This window comes from Crocuta crocuta, unplaced genomic scaffold (assembly GCF_008692635.1).
Source record: "Crocuta crocuta isolate KB4526 unplaced genomic scaffold, BGI_CrCroc_1.0 scaffold322, whole genome shotgun sequence".
Taxonomy (NCBI): domain Eukaryota; kingdom Metazoa; phylum Chordata; class Mammalia; order Carnivora; family Hyaenidae; genus Crocuta; species Crocuta crocuta.
This window is the reverse complement of record NW_027532592.1, coordinates 2,657,983-2,679,543: the sequence shown is the minus strand read 5'-3', so window position 1 is coordinate 2,679,543 and position 21,561 is coordinate 2,657,983. Positions and strand designations below refer to the sequence as shown.

General features: G+C 52.3%; 1 protein-coding gene across 1 annotated transcript in view; it reads right to left on the bottom strand.

Annotated features, from left to right (window-relative positions):
- ITPKB (inositol-trisphosphate 3-kinase B) overlaps positions 1-20,819 on the bottom strand; it is a 119,634-nt gene extending 98,815 nt beyond the window's left edge. Inside the window, 1 exon segment of the mRNA XM_077779917.1 lies at positions 20,713-20,819. Coding sequence (XP_077636043.1) covers positions 20,713-20,819 — 107 coding nt within the window.
- Between the last annotated feature and the right edge of the window lie 742 nt (positions 20,820-21,561).

Here is a 21,561-nt window from a genome sequence, read left to right as displayed (position 1 = left end):
TAATCTAGTCTAGGGAAAGGAATCCTTTGCTGGTTGGTGCAGCTGGGCATGTTTAGAACTCCGGGGTTATTCTCTCTGCCTCTCGCTTCCTGTCTCTCCCCCTCCCTCCCAGCATTTCCTCTCTTGTAGGGTTAGTTTCTCCTCATTTGCAGTGAAAGATAGTCACCCGGAGCTCCAGACAGACATGTTCCTTAAAAATTCATGACCTTAGCCGAAGAGAGAATGAATGCTTTCCTAGTAGGTTTGACCAAAGTCCTCAGCAGCGTTCTGATTGTCCCCGTGAGTATCACATGCTCATCCCTGCACCAGCGACTGGCATCTGGGATATGGGTATTCTGATTGACCAGACTCGGGTCACCTGCCCTCATCTGGGGTCAGCCCTACCTGACTACATGGAAGGGACGCAATGCTGCGTGTGCAGGAGCCACAGATGTCCACCAGACCTTCCATTCTGCTCTCCTGCCCCAGAAGGGATCAGTACCTCTCCGTCTACACCCCCATAACTGCTATTTCTTCCTGTATTACATTACCTCCCACATCTTCCCCCTACTTCCCAAGAGGCTGTCCTTCCTCCTTTTGGCATTCTAGTAACCAGCACGTGCCTGGCACATAGTAGGTACTCAATAGCTAAAGTGTATTGGCATTTTTTTATGTGTTGGACACTGTCCAAAGTTCTATAGGAAACTGTTTTCACAGCCATACTATGAGGTGGGTAAGATTACCCCCCATTTTGATATTTCATAAGTGAATAAAGATAAGTCATGGTTTTAAAAAGTTATAAACCAAACCCCCATCATAGAACCCAAGGGCTGTCTGTCTCAGTCCAGCACGCTTGATGCCGTCAAAGGGAGCTATTGTCTGGTGGGCACTTCCCTGAAGATAGCTGGTCTGACCACAGAACAAGGTGTCAGTGCCAATGACGTGGGCCCAGAGGCAGAGGGCACTGGCTGCCAGTCACTCCCTGGCCACCTCTTCTCCTCATATCATCATAAAATATCTGGGCCTCCCCCCGAGGCCAACAAACAAAAGAACAACTGCCTTTTGGAGTAAGTAATCCTGATACTGGACATGGGCCAAGACACACAGAAGGAATCCCGTGGCGGATCGGCCGTGGACCGACAAAGCAGGAGGGAGCTCACAAATCATCCAAGACTACGCTTTTGTTTTCAAGATGAGGAAACAGGGGCCTGTAGAGGTTAAAGAAATCACCCAAGGTCACACAGCGAGTGAGTACAGAAACGAGGACCTGGAGGGGCGCCTGGGTGGCTTAGTCGGTTAAGCGTCCGACTTTCGCTTAGGTCATGATCTCGCGGTTCGTGGGTTCGAGCCCCACGTCGGGCTCTGTGCTGACTGCCAGCTCAGAGCCTGGAGCCTGTTTCAGTCTGTGACTCCCTCTCTCTCTCTGACCCTCCCCTGCTCACGCTGTCTCTTCTCTCCTAGAAATAAATTAAAAAAACATTAAAAAAAAAAAAAAGAAACGAGGACCTGGAATTGGAGCCCAGGTCACTTTCTGTGTCCCCTCAAGGTGTCACGCCCCCTAAACATATACCCAGAGGTGTCCTGGCCCCTGGTTCAAGCTGTCATCATCAGGCAGGTGGCCTCCACATGCTGTCCTTAGTTTCTTGTAGGCAGCCTTGGTTTGGGGAAGTCAGGCGTGGGAGCCCCAGGACGCAACTCTGTTGCCTAGAACTTTCCGTGCTCAGAGTGGTAGAGCAGTGCTGCCAGGACCTGGATGCCAGGATGCCGGAGAGGCCCGTCGCGTTTCCTCCGGAGTGGGATGGAGGAGATTGTTCTTTCAATGTTCCGATCAGCCGAGCAAACGGCCCTGTGATTCCGCCAGCCTCCCACAGTCCCCTCCCTGCCACGGCCATTGCCTCATGGCGCCCGGCATTTCCTAAACCACTCAGGGTAGCTTTTTCTAGCCCTGGGACGACATTTGGCACGATTCCTAGGGTTTCTGGCTTGACTCGATGCTGTTATCAAGCTGTCTACTGGCCTGACTACTGCTCTTCTTGGATGCAGAGTCCAGAACACCCTGAAACCCTCAGTCTCCCCAGTACCAGCCCCTCACCCAATACATGTGGATCCCAGGGCAGATAGAGCTCCACACACGGCTCATCTAAATAGTGAGATGTGATAATCACACTCGTAAACTCCCAAATAAGACATGCCCCACCCCCCACTCCTGATAAATTCATTTTTATAGCAGCAAAATTTTAACATATGTGTAAAGCTATGATTTTCATGTGACTACAAGTCGGTGAAATCTCAAAGACATCTAAATGGTATTATTGTTGGACATGTCTGGTGTTTGGCCAGTGGCCTGGCCATTTCCATAGGTGAGTAACAAAACAAAGACACACGTAATTCGCATATTATTCTGGTATTTATTCCATACAGGTTGTCTTCATCTGTCTTCAATTTGGCAATCTTATTCATTATTATTGTAATTAGATGTTCACGTAATTTTTTTTCCAAACAGGAACGATCTACAAAGTAAATAATTGGGCACCTGGGTGGCTCAGTTCATTAAGCGTCTGACTCTGGATTTCAGCTCAGGAGTTCGAGCCTCTCATCAGGCTCTGTGCTGACAGCGTGGAGCCTGCTTGGGTGGCTCAGTCGGTTAAGTGTCCAACTTTGGCTCAGGTCATGATCTCACGGTTCATGAGTTCAAGCCCTGAATAGGGCTCTGTGCTGACAGCTCAGAGTCTGGAGTCTGCTTCAGATTCTGTGTCTCCCTCTCTCTCTGCCCCACCTCCACTTATGATCTATGTCTCTCTGCCTCTCAAAAATGAATAAACATTTAAAAAAATTTCTTTTCAAAGTCAATGTCTGATTCCATACCAGTTACATGAGGATCACATGCATTTGATTCTCCTTATTCACAATTCTGTGTTTACACATTTACCTCCTTGCTAACATTTTTAGTGACCCAAGTCACAAGTGCTTGCGGCACTTACTGGGCCGTTTGCACACATACCCAGAGTGTGGAAAATTTTGAGTTGCCTGACACACACGTTCCAAGCCAAGGCTGAACAGGGTAAGGTTCTGCCTCCTGCGCTCGCCTATTGACCGTGAAAACAAGCGTCTTTTCTGCTGTCCATTTACTACCACATCTCTCAAATTTCTGTGCTTTTGGGGGTGGCTTTGCTGTTGTAAATGGCCTCCAAGCCCAGAACTGTGCTGCTGTCCTGCATTCCAGAATCCAGAGAAAGAGGGACACACAGAATCTGAAGCAGGCTCTAGGCTCTGAGTTGTCAGCACAGAGCCCCACACGGGGCTCGAACCCACAACAGCATGAACGTGACCTGAGCCGAAGTTAGACACTCAACCGACAGAGCCACCCAGGTGCCCCTGTTTATTTATTTTTGAGAGAGACAGAGAGAGAATCCTAACGCTTAACCGACTAAGCTACCCAGGCGCCGTCTTTAAACAGAAGTACCCATAGAACAAGGTTATGACAAAACTACTGTCACCAGAGGCACGCAGTAATGTGACCCATATCTCCAGGCATATCAGTGGTTCCGTGTTCACACACACAATGTTTGTGGTGATTTTCCAGGCCTCCATCACTGCAGATAATGAGACGGGCTGTGTATACACACATAAGCGTTAAGAGCACAGAATATTCCACGGCGGGCTTGCATAACTGCAGTCTGTCCCCCTCTCCGAGGGTGTCCAGGACCAGGAATGGGACCCCACGGGGGAATGAGAAGGTGGCCGCCGGCGCATCTGCGGACGGTCCTTGTGGTTCATGAGCCCCTCGCACCCACGCTGAGAAGGGGGCTTAGCCCGAGAACATGGTGGCCTGGTACCTATGCTCTTCCACTGTTCAGGTGGGCCGTGTTCTGAAAACAGCACGCGTCCCCAACGTGGCAGCGACCCAACCCACAGACCAGCGGCTTCACATGCAGTCACATTGTGTTTTGAAAACACGGGGCAAGGGGAGCCGAGAGGCCCTTTCCTGGGGCCTGACCCTTGTTGGTCACCAGAACGATGTTTGGGGTCAGAGACCCCGCAGTGGCATCCCTGAGCCCTGGAGCCCAGTGACAAAACCTTCCGTGAGTCATGTGATTCATCACACTTTGTGTGCGCACACGCGTTCGAGGGACGGAGCCAGATGCCGTCTGGGACGATCCTCGAGGCTGCCCAAGGAAGCGGTCAGACCAGACCCTGTATTGGTGTGGGTCTTCCAGAGGTTACTTTGACTCAAGGATTTCATTGACCCTCTTTTACCACAGCCCACACCCCTGGCTCTGAGGCTCCAGCAAGAGCTGGAATTTTTCCAGAATAGCCTGTTTGTGTTACATCGTTGGTGCAACCCCCTTTTGGTAACAGGAAGTTTGCTTATGGTTTTGGAGGAGGGACAGCAGATAGGTCTCTTCGTCACTCAGCCGATATATTTTATTTATTTTAAAGTTTCGTTATTTATTTTGAGAGAGAGGCAGCACAAGTAGGGGAGGGGCAGAGAGGAAGGGAGGGAGAGAGAATCCTAGGCAGGCTCCATGCTGTCAGCACAGAGCCAGACTCAGGGCTCGAACTCACCAACCACGAGATTGTGACCTGAGCCGAAGCTGGACGCCTCACCGACTGAGCCACCCAGGAGCTCCGCGTTTCTTTCTTTTAAAGAAAACATGCCTTGGGGCGCCTGGGTGGCTTAGTCGGTTAAGCGTCCGACTTTCGCTTAGGTCATGATCTNTAAAACATTAAAAAAAAAAAAATTTAAAAAAAAAATAAAAAAAAAAATAAAGAAAACGTGCCTTGCTTGGTTCATGGTCCTTTGCACTTAGCACTTTGACCCAGAGTCTAGATCAGGATTGTCAGGAAATCCAACTTTCTCCCGCGAGGCTAACTCTGACGCTCTGTCTCATTTTCTTGCTCTTCCTTCATCGGCCTGTTTGCTTATTTCCGTCTTTCGGGGCTTAGCATCCAAGGCTGCTGGTCACCAGCTGCGTGACCTCCGGGAAGTCCCTCCGTGCCTCCATTCCGCATTTACAGTGTGGGGACGCTCGCGCTCTGTGACAGTAAGAGACACCTTCTCTTGTCACATGTTGATGGGGGCCGCGCGGAGCACGGGCTGGTAGGTGTCAGCACACACCCCGCGGCCCCTGGGCAGAGGGTTTCACTGTTCTCTCTGTCTTCCTCTATCACAAGGATTTCACCAGAGGTGGGGCCTTCCCAGGGTCACAGAGAGAGGGGTCACTAAACATGGATGTATCTTCTGTAGGACGCAGGGAGGCCTGGGCAGAGCAGGGAGAGGCCAACCCTTCCCACGACCTGAGCTCTGGGACATCCAGGGCTGTCCAGCTCCTTCTGAACTAAGAGACTAAGGGCTCAGTACACGGGCTGCCGCACAGCAAAGACTAAACATCTGAGCAGACGGACAAACGGACATGGGTCTTGATCCGATAGCTTCTCCAGGTTTGGGACCAGCCTCGCTCACATCCCACGCAGGGGACTCCGTGGGGGATGCCCAGGTCTACTCACACCCGGTGGGGGCAGCTGGCCCGCTCCTGGCCCCAGAGATAGGGAGTCAGGCGGGAGGGGGGAGGGGAGCCAAGACCGGATGTGTGCTGGGCGGGGACCAGAGAGCCAGGTGGATCCCACGCAGGGGAGGGAGGGGGAGCTTGAGGTTTGGCGGGAAAAACAGGGAAGAAGGGAGCTGGGCACGGGTAGGCGAGAATCTGAGATGGGCTGGGGTGGGGATTTGCGGAAGGGGAGGTGGGCCCTCAGGTAATCAATGTGGGGCTGGGAAATCACGCTCGGCCCAGCCGGGGACGCCCACTCCCCCATCCAGGGGCCGGCTGTTTTGGCCACTGCAGCCATCATCAAGGTGCCCCGTGACTGTTGCCCACGGACCCCGATGCCCATGCCCTCCAGGCCACCAGCAGCCCACCATTGCGCCAGCTGCTGCTGGCCCCTCGTCTCCGGCTGACCCTGTGACTTAGGGGTCCTGCCCCGACTCTCTGTCACAAGCGATCCCAAGCCAGTCCAGCTTTCCTGCGAAGTGACAGACTCTGTGAGCACATCTAAATAAAAAATCTCCAGTCAGAGGCAAATTGGTAAGTCTGGAAGCGCAGGAAAGAGAGACTGGGAAGGCAAGCCTTGGTTCTGGGCCTTTTCGGGCCTGGTTGTATCAAAGATTTATCGTGATCTTACTCCGACCAAGGGACAGGCAGCTCACAGCTTCTGTTCGCAAGAAGCTTGTATTTAGGGGCACCTGGGTGGCTCAGTTGTTTAAGCGTAGGACTCTTGATTCCGACTCAGGGCATGATCTCACGGCTCGTGAGTTTGAGCCCCGCGTCAGGCTCTGTGCTGACAGCTCGAAGCCTGGAGCCTGCTTGGGATTCTGTGTCTCCCTCACTCTCTGCCCCTCCCCTGCTTGTGCTCTGTCTCTCAACAATACATAAATATTTTTAGAAGGCAAAGCAGAAAGTGGGGAATAACTTTATAAATATATACATCTTTATATACCCATATATGCGTACACACACACACACACACACACACACACAGATGCCTTATTTATTGTAAGGAATTGCTTCACGTGATGACAGAGGCTCTGCGGGCGGTGTCATTCCATCCAAATCCGAAGGCCTGAAAGCCAGGAGAGCCTATGGTGTATGTTTCCATTACAATCCAAGTCCAAAGGCAGCAGAAGACTGATGTTCCAGCTCAAAGACAGAGAGAGTTGGACACAACCAACTCAGCCTTCTAATCTATGTAGGCCTTCAACTGATTAGATGAGGCCCACCCACACTGGGGAGAGCAGTCTGCTTTACGTGGTCAACCGAGTCAAACGTCAGTCTCATCCAGAAGCACCCTCACAGACACACCTACAACAATGTTTAGCCAAATATCTGGTCCCTCTATGGCCCAATCAGTTGACATATAACATTTACCATCAAATTCTCTCTGCTTCCTAAAATCACCTCTTAAATAAGCCACACATACGCCTATATGTTGAGCTCTACTTTGGGGGCCTTCCGAACGAAAACGACAGGATTTTCAGCAACACCGAAGAAGACATACATAAGTCTTGCACGTAGAGTGGTCTGCATGTTACAGACCATCTATCATTCCCAGTGCCTGCAAACTAAATGCCGGGAACACACACCGTCCCCAGTCACTGTGACAACCAAAAGAACCTCCTACATTTCCAAAACGCCCCAAGGAGCAGTACCGCCCAGGCTACCCCCCAGATCGAAGACCATCTGTCTGGAGGAGTAAGCTTCAGGCATGGCTTACTCTAGGCTCCAATCCTCAACCTGACCTTCTTCTTGCGGGCAGGGCAGCGGCTCATCAGTGACTGCATTTCTCACTCTGAATCAACAGCGGGGCACTCTGGTCTATACATCAGTCTCGGTAAGACAGGGGGGTGTTCATCAGCTCCTGGAAAAGCGGGCACCCTCGCGGCGAGCTACTTTAGATCCCCGAGCGTGCGGGACGGAACCTGACCTGTGACTGATTTGCCTCGCCCTCCGCTAGCAGCATCTAACGGGCTGACGTCCGAGCCTGCAAAGTTCCCTTCTCACCCAAGAAGTAGCCAACTGTGTTCGTGCCGACGACCGGGCGCTTCCTAAGACTGTATAAAAGGCCCGGGATGCATGCCTCTGCCTTCTCTTTTCCAGGTCCCAGCGCCACAGGAGGGCTGTGACTCAGCCGAGAAGTAGCCTTTTCCAAAGACCAAATAAGGGGCGCGCCCTAAGAAGGGCAATAAACCCCACAAGGTGTTGGGAATTTAAACAAAGTGCAATCCTGGGGAGGGAGGGTTCCTCTGCCCCCGCCGGAGCCCGTGTGACTCCCAAGGGAAAAGGCGGGGAGAGCCCGCTGCCCACCTCTGTGGCTTGTCCTCCAAGCCACATGTCCATAATAGGGAAGAGCTTGCGGGAGCTTTTATTCCCGGGGCCGGAAAAGAGCCAACGGTGTTTCTCTGCTCTGCAGTGTGTCAGCCTCGGACTTCTCATCCCCTCTCCCCACCTCCCCCCACACCCCCAGCCCTGGTGTTTTTGGCCTTCAGCTCCTGTGAACGTGTCTCCTGCGCTGTGACACCTGCTGAGGCCGTACTCAGCGCCCTCACCCCCCAAGGGCCAAGGTGAACAGGGAGCCGCAGAGACGGAATCAAAACGTCCACTGTCTGGGCAGCTGAATTTCTGGAGAATGAAGTGGAGAAATCTGACCCTTGCTGGGCGCCCGAGGTCTGGAGGGGCCCTGCTGTCGGGGCCAGCGCGCAGGCCGCGGGAGCCCCAGCGGTCACTGCCGGCGGCGGAGGCAGGGAGGCCAGGGTGGTGGGGAGTCCCAACGGCCTCCACGTTATGAAGATGGTAGGCCCTGGGCTCCATTCCTCACTTGCCCCTTTTCCCCTCCCGAAAGGCTTCCTGGTGTTGTTATAAGCACCTAGGACAGAGCTCTTATCGTGGGGAGGCTCAGAGACCTGAGGGCAGAGGTTCGGTTCGCTGCAGGCGCTGTGGCAGCCACGGTGGCCGTTTGGTGAACCCAGATCTTCTCGGGCCGGCTTGCCCCGTGTGGTCAGGGCTCGCTTCCAAGCCCTCCAGCAGCTCGAGAGCCAGGCTGGGTCAGCCTCCCCCTCCTCGCCGCCAGGAGTGAGCTGGGAGGTGCGTGCATGTGTGTGTGTGTGTGTGTGTGTGTGTGTATGCACGTGCGCTCATGTGTGTGAGTGGGGGGTGGGGCACTGGTATCTGCCCTGAAGTCAAGTCAGAAGGTTATATAAATCCCTGTATTGTCAGAAACGTTGCTTTGTTTTAATTTTTTAAATGTTTTTATTTACTTTTGAGAGCGAGAGAGAGAAAGACACAGAGCGTGAACAGGGCAGGGGCAGAGAGAGAGGGAGACACAGAATCCAAAGCAGCCCCAGACTCTGAGCTGTCAGCACAGAGCCCGACGCGGGGCTCAAACTCATGCACAGCGAGATCATGACCTGAGCTGAAGTCCATTGCTCAACTGACTGAGCCTTGGAGGCGCTGCGGGAGGATTTAAACACCCGTGTTCCCAAGCCACTGACATCATGGGGTCTCTTTGCTATAGTGGTCTGGCCACCACCCCGCCACTGTGCAGAAGAGACCATGCTCGCCTTCCTCTCCTAGAGGAGGGTGTAGGCGGGGCGGGGGAGCCGTGGACAGTCACTGTTCAGTAGAGATTTTCACCACAAAAAGAATGAGCTGCTTGGCAGGGAAGGTCGCAAAGGATTCGAAGTGTCTGCACCGTGTTTGACTCATTCATTCATTCCACAAACATTGCCTAAGCACCGTTGGGTGACGGGCAGTGTGCCACCCGCCCGCTGTTCCCAACATCCTCCGCCCTCCCTACACCCACCATGTCCCAGAAACCCGCTCGGGTCTTCAAGAAGGGGGCCCGCGGAGATGAAATGTGGATTCCGGTCAGATGCTTTGCGGTGTGGGCAGTGCATGGAGAGCGAGGGTGGCGTGCTTGGGTCAAGAAAAATGTTGCCCGTCCTTGGGCACCCGTCTCATTCCAGCTCTTACAGACTTGCCATTGTTCACTTTCATTTATCCGTCCCCAGATTTATTCCTGACACACAGATCTCCCTCCTCTCCTTTGCCGCCCTTCCCAGTGGCTGTTGTCCATGGAAAGTGTTTAAAGGAGGTGGGGCTAGATTTGAGCAGAAGGTCTGGATCGCTCCCTGACTCTTAAGGCTTCCCAGCCAGGCCACCTGACTTTTCGTCCCTGGCCTCCAGGTTACTCATCTGTAAAATGGGGAGAAGATTTTCTGTCCTCATTGTCTTATGTAGTTGCTGTAAAGTGGATGAGAAAAGGTGGAGTGTAATTATGAGTTTTTCCAAATCCTGCCTGTATGGTCCTGGGGGGCGGGGGGCTGAGTGCACTCTCCAACTGAGGGTGATGTGGGCTGACGTGGTGACCCCAAATGAACCTCAGTCCCTAGCTATGAGACCCTGCCTGTACATTTCCCGATCCTCAAATATTTCCTTTCGTAGGAACCTTGCTAGGGGCGCCTGGGTGGCTCAGTCCATTAAGCATCCGACTTCGGCTCAGGTCATGATCTTGCAGTTCATGAGTTCGAGCCCTGCGTCGGACTCTGACATCTCAGAGCCTGCAGCCTGCTTCAGATGCTGTGTCTCCCTCTCTCTCTGCCCCTTTCCCACTTGCACTCTCTCTCTCTCAAAAATAAATAAACATTAAAAAAAATTTTAATATAAGGACCTTGCTAAAAGCAAAGGGTTGACCCAAAGGTCGATCAACAGATGAATGGGTAAACAAACTGTGTTATGAACGCAGGATGGAATATTTTTCAGCCATACGACGGAGGTACTAACACACACAACCGTGTGGGTGAACCTCGAAATCATTACGGCAAGTGAAAGAAGCCGAACACGAAAGGTCACGTATTGTTTGATTCCATTTACATAAAATATTCAGAAGAGATAAGTCCATACACGCGTAACAGCTTGGTGTTTGCCAGGGGGAGGTGCAGGGGGAGGGGAAACAGGGAAAACTGCTTAATGGGTTTGGAGTTTCACCTTGGCGTGATGGGAATATTCTGGAAGGGGAGACAGGTGGTGGTTGCACAGCATTGTCAATGTACCAAACGCCACTGACTCAGTCACCTTAAAATGGCTAATTTTATGTTGTGTGCATTTCACCTTAACAATTTTTTTAATCAAGAGAACTAATGAGGGGCACCTGGGTGGCTTAGTCGGTTAAGCGTCCGACTTTCGACTTTCGCTTAGGTCATGATCTTGCGGTTCGTGGGTTCGAGCCCCGCGTCGGGCTCTGTGCTGACTGCCAGCTCAGAGCCTGGAGCCTATTTCAGAGTCTGTGTCTCCTTCTCTCTCTGACCCTCCCCTGCTCACGCTGTATCTCTCTCTCTCCTAGAAATAAAAATATTAAAAAAAAAAGAGAGAGAGCTAATGAATTGGTAATGTTTGACGACGAAACTTCAGTAGTGCCTGCCTGTGAGCCTTGGGATGAGTTATTTTTTTTTAATGGTTATTTATTTTTGAGAGTGGGGAGGTTCAGAGAGAGGGAGGCACAGAATCTGAAACAGGCTCCAGGCTCTGAGCTGTCAGCACAGAGACCGACGCGGGGCTTGAACTCAGGAGCCATGAGACCATGACCTGAGCTGGAGTCTTATGCTTAATGGACTGAGCCACCCAGGCACCTGGAATGAGTTAGTTTTTAAGCTTTCTGAGGAAGTGTTGTCCATTCTCTGCACTCAGAGCCCTTCAGGCACCAGGAACCCACTAAATAACCTTGTGGGCACTGTTCTCTGAGCAGCCAAAGCCTGCACCGGGGTCTGGCTCACTTCACCAACTGGCTTCCCACTCAGCTTCCAGGTCTATGCTCAGAGCAGCTTCAGCCGGACATTCTGAAATTTATATTTATTCCTTACATCCTACAAATATGGGGACAGCAGTTCCAGAGAAATTAAACCCCACTTTCTGGGCCAGATCAAGAAAGCGAAGCCTGTGTGCGACCGTGTGAGAATATGTACTGAAACGTTCCCAGTGGTTATGTCTTATCTTTGGATGGGGGGTGGGTAAGGAATGGGAATTTCCTTTTTTTAATGTTTACCTAGATATTTTATTTTATGTATTTATGTATGTATTTTTATTTTTTGAGAGAGACTGTGAGACAGGGTGGGGCAAAGGGGGAGAGAGAGAATCTCAAGTAGGCTCCATGCTCAGGGCAGAGCCCAACGCAGGGCTCGATCTTACATCCTTGGGATCATGACCTGAGCCGAAGTCAAGAGTTGGATGCTTAACTGAGCCACCCAGGCACCCCTACCTAGGTATTTTAAAATAAACCTTCAATAAACATAATTGTTTATGTGATTTTAAAGGAAACATTTAAACATCATAAGTGGGGATGATCCATTGAAAGATGTAGGGGAGCCTGGGGGGCTCAGTCAGTTGAACGTCTGACTTCCGCTCAGATCATGAACTCAGGACTTGAGAGCTTGAGCCCAGCATCAGGCTCTGTGCTGACAGCTCAGAGCCTGGATCTTGCTTCGGATTCTGTGTGTCTCTCTCTCTGCCCCTCCTCCCCCAAATAAATAAACATTTAAATATTTTACAGAAAAGATGTACATACCCTGCAGGTGAATGAATACCCTGAGGTATATTCACTCATGAGAACTTTAGAAGCCCGTGTGGGCGTGGTGCTTATACAAATGAGGATGTCCCAGGATGTCCCTTCCCTGAGAGAGCTCCTGGCCACAGGCACCCTCCTGTGATGTTAGAGGGCTTCACAAAGCTATATGGAGACACAGCTCTGTGGGAAGTAGATGGATTTTCCCTGCAGGACAAGGCGCTGGCGCTAGACTTTGTTGCAGCCAACTAGTCTACCCATTTCCTGCATTTCTCTGGTCTTTGATATTCCCTTTTTTCTCTTTTATCATAATTGTGCCCTTCTTCTGAGGACTGTCGTAGCTCCCTCTTCTGAGTCCCCTTATCACTTGCTGATTGCACCACTGCTCTTGTGGCACCGGGTCCTACGCTGCATACCTTTTCCTGTCGCTTGCCCCACAACATCATCACCTTTCCTGAGGACTGGCTCTGCTATTCTATACCTTTCAGTCACCCCAGCACCCTAAAAAAAGGTGTTACTGTGGTTTATGATATTGTGCATATATTCTGACTCCACCAAGAATACGATGGAAGAGTCTTGACTCCTTGGTTTTAAAAATTCTGAAGATGCCAGCCTCACTCACATAAATCCAGAGTCGGCGGGTGCAAAGCCAGGCTCCCTTAAACACTCTTTGAGGGAGACAAAGAAGTCTGCAAAATTAGTTTCAAAGGTTATCAATTTCATTAGCTGCATCAAACATGGAAACTCTGAATAGAGCATGTTTCCACCGGTCCCATCTTGGTTAAATACCTGAGGTAAGATTAGGTGCTGAAAGAGTCATCGCCTAGGTCTGAAATGATTCTGCCTCTAGACTGAGAGTGATTTCTGAAAACTCTTCAGGTAAACAACGCCATTCTCAACATATCACCAGAAAGCCTTGCTTCGTGAACTTGGTTGAGGCCTGGCGGCGAGTTCCAGGAGCTCAGAGGAACAGCAGCTACGGTAAACCAGAGACGTTTACTTTCTTCTCAGGTTGCAAAGTCTGGAGGTAGTCGGTGTGGGGCTGGCACAGCCCTCCACGCTGTTAGGGGGCCAGGCCTTCCATCTTGGAGTAAAGCCATTTGTGGCTTCCATTCCAAAGGCCCAACATGGCCGCCAGAGCTCCAGCCATCGTGTCTGCAATCCCGGAAGCAGAAAGAAGGAAAGACAAAGAAAGATAGATTCCTTCTTTTTGAGCGCTCTTGGCAAACACCATTTCTTTTTTCTTTTTTTTTAATTAAAATATTTTTAAATGTTTATTTATTTTTGAGAGAGAGAGAGACAGAGCATGAGCAGGGGAGGGGCAGAGAGAGAGGAAGATGCAGAATCCAAAACAGCTCCAGGCTCTGAGCTGTCAGCACAGAGCCTGATGTAGAGCCCGAACTTGTGAACCTTGAGATCATGACTTGAGCTGAAGTTGGACTCTTAACTAACTGAGCCCCCAGGCACCCCCAGAATAATGTTTTTAAATGAATAAATTAAAATGTGTAAGATTACAAATTTTTCCAGTTATCGAAATACGGTCCCAGGGACAAACTCTCTGTGGTCTGTAGACCCCGAGTCGAGAACGTCTTCTACAACCGTGCCTTGACACCCGGTACAGAAAACCCTACGGAATGGCTTCGTTCTCTCCACCAGCAATCTCCGAGGCCCCAGGCTGAGCCTCGTTCTGTGCCGTAGAGTGTGACGGACACACAGAGAAGGTCTGGCTCTTCTTCTTAGTCAGCACCTGCCATGTGGGAGCGCTCATCCCCCCAGAAGGGGAGTCACATGGGCCAGGTTTTACAGATAAGCGTTAGGGGGTTCAAAATGAGGCGGAAATCACATGGGGTGGGTTTGGAGAAAGGAAAGAAAGACCAGCATGGGGTATGTTCTGAAAGAGAGAGGCAGTGTGCTGGGTGGGGGAGGGGGTCAGAGGGCCGATGGGAGACCAGGAAAGCCCTGAAGGGCTCCAGAGAAAATGGCTCAGGGGAAGAGCTTGGCCAGGGGAGGCGGGCCAGGATATGAGCTGATAGAAGAGAATTGCTATTAGTTCTCGGGACGAAAGGCATTAAAAGGAGTCGAGAAATGTCTGTGTGTAGGTTGGTGCGTAAAAATACTTAAAATGGTCCAGAACTGTTTTTCACATTTCCGATATCGCTGATTGTTGCTCCTGAGGGATTGGATGGGGCAATAGTTTGAGGGACTGAAGTTTCACGTGTAATATTTTCTGTCTTTAAAAATAAAAAGAGGCTGGAGGGGCGCCTGGGTGGCTCGGTTGGGTAAGCGCCTAACTCCTGCTTTCAGCTCAGGTCATGATCTCATGGTCCGTGAGTTTGAGCCCTGCATCGGGCTCTGTGCTGACAGCTCGGAGCCTGGAATCAGCTTGGGATTCTCTGTCTCCCTCTCTCTCTCTGTCCCTCCCCCACTCGTATTTCATTATTTGGGTTTTTCTCCCCATCTCTGTGTTTTTCAACATTTCCCCAGTTTTTAAATATATTTTTACTCTGATCTAGATGCGATTGAACGGACCCAATAAATCCTGGCTACGCCTGCTCTGAAGTTTTATAAGTACTGTGGTGACGCTGCTTTCTTCATATTCCCCTGAGACGGGCCACGGTGGTGCCTTCCACAGATTCTTTCCGTGGTCTGGAGCCTGCTCTGCTCCCCTCCCTGCTCAGCCTTTGTCCAGCTTCCTTCAGGACCTTCCAGCCTGTGTTCATTTCTCCCTCATGGGAATTCCACTAATATCAGTCACGTTAGCATCTACCGCTAGACCCTGAATCTCACTCTCAGGGCAGGCAGAACTAATCAACCACATTGCTTCCCCTCGGAGCTTGAACGTGGCCTAAAAATCCTACGTAGAAGTCAAGTCATGGGGCTCCTTCGTGGCTCAGTCGGTTGAGCATCCGACTTTGGTTCGGGTCATGATCTCGCAGTTCATGAGTTCGAGCCCCGCGTTGGGCTCCCTGGTGTCAGCACAGAGCCCCCTTCAGATCCTCTGTCCCCCTTTCTCTGCCCCTCCACTCCTTGCACTCTCTCAAAAATAAATAAAAACATTAAAGAAAAAAAAAAGAAGTCGGGTTGTATATGTTGGGCCCATGGATGAAACCCCTTTCCATTCCTGCCTTCGCATCTTTTATAGCTTCCGGAGCGCCAGAGCTATTCCCAGGGGAGTTCAGAAGGACCCAGCAGCATCCGAGGACCCAGAAATTATAGAAACTTCATGCAAATGGTTTTGAAGAAATCTGTCTCACTTTGGTGACATGCCAGTGGCTGATTCAGCGGTTTGGAAGTATCAAGGCCTGGTCCAGGAAGGGCCTCGACCAAGCTGGGAAAGGATAACAGGGCAAGAAACAACAGAGCCCCAGACCCCTGTACCCTGGCCGACTGGGACCTTTTGGCCACCAGGCTGCAGGTGACAAGCTCAAGCCCAAAGAGGTGCCATCATGCCCCCTCTTGAGCGAAATGAAAAGCGCTCCCAGAGTTCTGGAAGGCCTCGGAAAGCCCTGGGACAAGTGGGAAGGACAAGGATGGGGGAGTGGGTCCTCAGTGGGTCCGACTGAGCCATCCAGGTGCCCCAAGCCTGTAAGTCAGAGAGCAGGACACAGGCCTGAGAATGAGCCTCTTGAAATCTCCTTCTGCTCCAGGAGACACCAGAGCCCTGAAGAAAATGTGCCAACGAGCTGTGTTGAACCCTTTTCACAATGAGGTTGTGAGTGATCTTTTTTCCAGCTTCTTTAGGTTTCTTTTCCTACTTACGTGTGTGTGTGTGTGTGTGTGTTTATTTTTATTTTTGAGAGAGAGGAAGAGTGTGAACAGGGCAGGGTCAGAGAGGGAGACACAGAATCCGAAGCAGGCTCCAGGCTCTGAGCTGTCAGCACAGAGCCTGACGCGGGGCTCAAACTCACGAATCGTGAGATCATGGCCTGAGCTGAAGTCAGACACTTAACTAACTGAGTCCCCCAGGGGCTCCCTCTTTTCCTACTTTTTAAAACTCCTGTGGGGGCATCTTGGTGGCTCAGTCGGTTAAGTCAGTTGACTTCAGCTCAGGTCATGACCCAAGGGTCATGGGACCAAGCCCATGTTGGGTTCTTTACTGACAGCAGGTAGCCTGCTTGGGATTCTCTTTCTCCTTCTGCCCCTCCCCTGCTTTCTCTCTTTCTCTAACAATAATGATAATAATCATTTAAATTCCTGTAATGACTATTTGTTTCCATGGTCAGAAACTGAAAAAGAAAGAAAGAGAGAAAGAGAGAGAGAAAGGAAGGAAGGAAAGAAAGAAAGAAAGGAAAGAAAGAAAGAAAGAAAGGAAGGAAGGAAGGAAAAAGGAAGAAAGACCCTAGAGGAACATCGACCTTTGGAATCAGAGGAGAAAAGTGTATCATTTTGCCCACCAAGAGAGAGGGGATTGGAAAACAGGAAGCAAACAGAAAATCCCTTTATCAAAGTGCCCAGTGTGGTCACGGGCCATCCACTCGTCAATGAGTTGTTCATTCACTCACTCACTCATTCAGCCATCATTTGTAGGGAGGCCTCCAAGGCAGAGGTAGACACGCTCTTGCCCCTCCGCGGGGTTGGGGCCAGGCTGGGGGTCTGCAGACCTTCATCAAACGCCTGCACAGGGATGAGTCTGCAAGTGGCCCTGCCAGGTGCATGACAGCCGGGGTGGGGTGAGGGAACCTCGTTGTCAGCTAACTCCTTCCCAGACTGCTCCTGGGAGGTCTGTGGGTGCTGACAGGCCCTCTTCCCAGTCCCTCCCTGACCAGGCTCTGCTGGAGCACCTCCCACTGCCCCGCCCCCACTGCCTGAGCACCTCCCACTTACCCGCCCCCGCGGCCTGAGCACCTCCCACTGCCCCGCCCCCGCNCCACTCCCCCGCCCCCGCGGCCTGAGCACCTCCCACTGCCCCCGCCACCACTGCCTGAGCACCTCCCACTGCCCCGCCCCCCACAGCCTGCAATCAGTACCCAAGGGTTCCCCAACAGTGCTGTCCCTATTGCTGGCTGTCTCAACGTTACTCTGTCTAGCTTGCCTGGTCCTGGGGACGCTCACCTCCCAGGGTCTCTCCACTAACCCACATGTCGCTCACACGACACCAGCTTTAAGAGGTGGCTCTTCTGACCCCTCCCAGGGCACATGGCTTGCAGAGCAGAGCTCAGGTGACGCTTCAGTCCCCCCTCTGCTTTCCTGTGTTATCTCCACAGGTAGACTACATATCTCTTTTTTTCCCCCTAATATTTATTTTGGGGAGAGCGCAAGCAGGGGAGGGGCACAGAGAGGGGGACAGAGGATCCGAAGCGGGCTGTGCACTGACGGTCTGACAGTAGTGAGCCGGAAGTGGGACTCGAACTCACACACTGCGAGATCATGACTTGAGGTGAAGTCGGACCCTCAACAGACTGAGCCTCCCAGGCGCCCCTAGACCACATGTCCCTTGAGCAGGAGTTTTAAGCTTTTCGATTGTTAACTGCCACGGAGCCCGCTCAGTGCTGGGCACGGGGTACAACACCTCGTTGGGGCTCGATAGGATTGACCGATTGAGTCTCCAGTGACAGGGACGCGTGGGCTAACCGTGTCTAGCCCCCTGATTCACTCTGTGATCTTGGAAAGCGTCCTTGCTCTCCAAAGTCCTCCATTTTCTCATCTGCAAAATGGGAAGAACAGAGGGGGCCCTTGAGGCGCCTGGCGGGACCTTCCTTCCTTGATCTTCACGAGCTCAGAGCTCACTCACCTTGTCGCAGGAACCGAGAAGCAGTTGGGGCCCGCTGCTCTGAGGATAGTGCCTCTCACAGGGCGGCCCTTTTTATTTTTTTTGCAAGAGCCACCTCCTTCCTGGGCCCCAGCCACCTGTGGTTAACTGAAGCTCGCAAATGAAGTTTGACCCAACCGCACACCCCCAACCTGAACACCACAAGAGGTAGTGGATTTTCCAGGGCAGCCCTGATTTTGAATCGTTAGTCTTACTGCTTAGATATGACCTACTTGACCCCCAGGTTGCAGTTTGGGGCTCAAAACCTGGTCAGTGCAGATCGGGGGGCTCAAGGTGGAAGGTTAAAGTGGCAGCTTGCGCGTCTGTCCCTCATTGCCCTGTGTGCCCTGGAGCCTCCCAGGGCCACCGTGCCTGCCTACCCCCCATTCCCTTAGCTCCGCCACGGTGTCCGCGGCCTGGCCTTAGGTCACACTGTCCCAAGGGTCATCTGGCCACCGTGCTAATGGCAGGTTTCCTGGGGACTCCTGGGGACAGCAGGACTCTCCCCATCTAATTCCTTAGGGACTCTGGCAGGAGGATCTTCGGGTCTTGGCCAACTGCTGGGAAGCAGAGTTGGGGGGGCGGTTTTGGGGTGGATGGGCCTTTCGAGGGGTGCACTCAGGTCGTCCGATGGGAGCTGAGAGCCGGCAGAAGTCAGGAGAAGCCCCTTTCCTTCCGAGTGTGCGTGGGCGAATGGAAGCAGGAAGAAGAGGTGCGAAAGGTCTGGGGACACCGGAGCTGCCTGCACTGTTACTGGCTCTTCGCAGGGCGCCCTTGTCTCACCTCTGAATGAGCTGACCGGGCTACGGTGCTGAGTAGCAGCCGCCCAGGACCTTTCACCGGCTCCGGCAGCCCCTGGCCCTTCCTGGGCTCGGGTTGCCCAGGTCTGCGTGTGACCCTCCCCCCCCATTGACTGGGTCTGGGCGCCTTGTCTGTGCAAGTGGACAGTCAGCCCCACAGAAGGGCCGAGGCCGCTGCACCCAGGATCCGTGGGAGGGGCCTCCACGGCTGGACTTGGCAGTGAGGCACCTGCAGGGTAGCAGGGAGGTGGGGAGAGGTGTGTGCAGGGTCTGGGGCCGGAAGAGGCAAGAGATACAGCTGCAGGCACAGCAGAGTCACCCGGGAGGGAGGGGTACCGAGCACGTGCACCCCCGCCACCGTGTGGCCCCGATTCCCCTCGAGGCCCCGACGTCCAACACCGCAGACCCTGGGTTTCTTTATCTCTGGCCCCGCAGCCAGGGGCAAACAGCATTCGTCTCTACCCCTCGCAATCTGGAAGAGTTGAAGTGAGAGCCTACCTTGCAGGATTAGTATGGAAATCGATCCAAATCGTACACAGAAAACGGCCTGTGGGCGGCTGTGTACGGGGCAGGTGGTCGGGAAAGGGCAGCCCAGGCCCCCACGGCCCCGAGCAGAGCGGTGTGTCACGGCGACGCGAGCCATGTGGGCCCTGGAGACGTCACAGCGTTACCGACTGTACTTCAGAAATGAAATACGGACTCGGGGGGGTGGGGTCACTGTGCCCATCCCAGCATGTGGGGCAGCGTCCGCCACTGGACAGATGCTGACACGTCAGATTTCTTGGCCATTTTGAGGAAGACGTCTGCTGAGAATATTTGAAAAGAAATTAGGGCAGCCCTGAATTCCGCAGAACGCATGGCATAAAGCCGTCCGGATAGTCCCTGACCTTGACCTCCCCGGGGAGGGCGGACGAGGTGGGAAGAAGGGACAGCCGTGGGCCAGGGGTACCAGGACCGTGCAGGTTGATAAACGATTGCATTGGCAGCCGATCGTCTTGAGGCCGGACTGATTCCCCGTGTCCCTTTCTGTCTAGGAGATTTTCACAGCAGCCCCCATCCCGTGCCTGACAACATGGGCCACTGTCTCTTCCAACCCTAAAAGAGTCAACACAGGCTTGGTGGTTCAGCTCAATGGTACAGAGGAGCAAACAGGGTCAGGGTGAGTCGTAGGTGCAGGAGGCCAGGTTCAAAGTCAGATCTGCTTGATTGGGCCCCACGGCGCCCAGGCATGACTGCTGAAGCAATGTGACAGCGAGCGGGACAGAGGGGAGTCCCAGGCACGACCCGGTTCGCACATCACACAGACCCCCTTTGATCCTGAAGGTGGAAAGTGGAAGAATGCCAAATTGGTTTGGGAAGAGGTGGGGAGAGGAAGCGGGGGGGGGGAAAGTGTCAGGGTGAAAATATTCTCTGCTGCGTCATTAGGAGAAAGGAAAGGGGCGCACCTCTCATTTTTCTTCACAAAAGCAACACAGGAAGAAAACAGTTCACGAAGACGCCGGGTCCTTGAGCAAGTGAGCAGAAACGCTTTATGGCAGTTCTCGAGAAGAAATCTTTGCAGAAGAAGGAAAAAGTTCGTCTAATAGCCTTGGCTTTTTTTTTTTTTTTNAAGTGAGCAAAAGTATGTTGGGGGGCTAAGTTATCAGCTTCTCAGGGCTGAAACTTTGTTCATACATGGATCCCACTGCCTTGGGGAGGCCCCGGCACACAGTGAGTGTACAATTTGTGTTCAGTGCACAAAGAGTGCCACCTGATTACCTACCAGGCCACACCCACTTGTAGGAGCATCGAGGTCATAAATGGATAAACCCAGTGTCCTCTGGCAAAGCCCCTCTCAAAGGCTAGCAGTCCTGGAAATGACCTGGCTCAGAATGACCTTAAAATAGGCCTCAGCGGTACCCAGTGAGGACAGAGATGAACACTGGGGATCGTTAAAAGGTCTTGTGACCCTTTCTACCCTCCGTGTCTATAGCAGGCTCTATTCTTCCCATCTTTCTTGGGTAGGACCTCTGACCTAAGGGACCCATTTCAGTGTTTAGATGTCCAAGGTGAGAGGCAGACCCATTTTTCACTCACCTTTCGAAATTGAGTTCCACTGCCACCTCCTCCAGGAAGTCCTCCAGGAAATCTTCCTTGATGCTCTGTTTCCTCCCCCAGTTCTTGCCGTTCTGTATTTCATCCATGTCCCCTGTGTCCCCAGCTGTCCCTGTATCCCCATCCCAGTATTCATCGTTCCAAGTTACAATACTCAAGTCACTTATTGCACAATCAGGTCCTCCAAGATAGGAGGTGAGTCTTCTTTAACTTCATTTCCATAATGCTTAGACAAGGGCCTGGCCTATAGTAAGTGCTCAGTAAATTTTGTTTAACGGCTAAAAGGAAGGGAAGGAGGGGGAGAGAACACTCTGGGAAATATGAAAATTTCTTTCTGAATCTTGTCTCATAATTACCTGCCCAGTACTTGGCCACAGGTGGCATTTAAAGTCTGGGTTCTATTTTCCGCAAACGTCTGAGTGCCTCCGCTCTCCATGGCGTCGTTGACACCTGAGGCAGGAGGAACTTGGGGTGGATTCAGAGGTATTTGGGAGCCCAGGGGTCTGAGCAGTTCGTGTGTCCTAACACAGCTGTGAACTCAACGCGTGGCTCTGACCCACGTACAGAGGTGCACAGCCACATTTTGTCCACCTGGAACTTAGCTGCTAAACAATGTCACCTTTCAGATCACAGTCACAGCTAGTAAGCAAACTGGGGGTGGGCGGGCTGGGACGGGCTCTCCTGTTCTCACCTGCAGCCGCGGTGGGGTGAAGAGGGCTGGCGATCAGTAGGTGCTCAAAAGATAATGGCAGAATGATTGCACAAGCCAGAAAAGGACTCACGGGCAGCTTCCCAGTAGAAATGCCACACGATTTCTACTGTCAGTTCCCT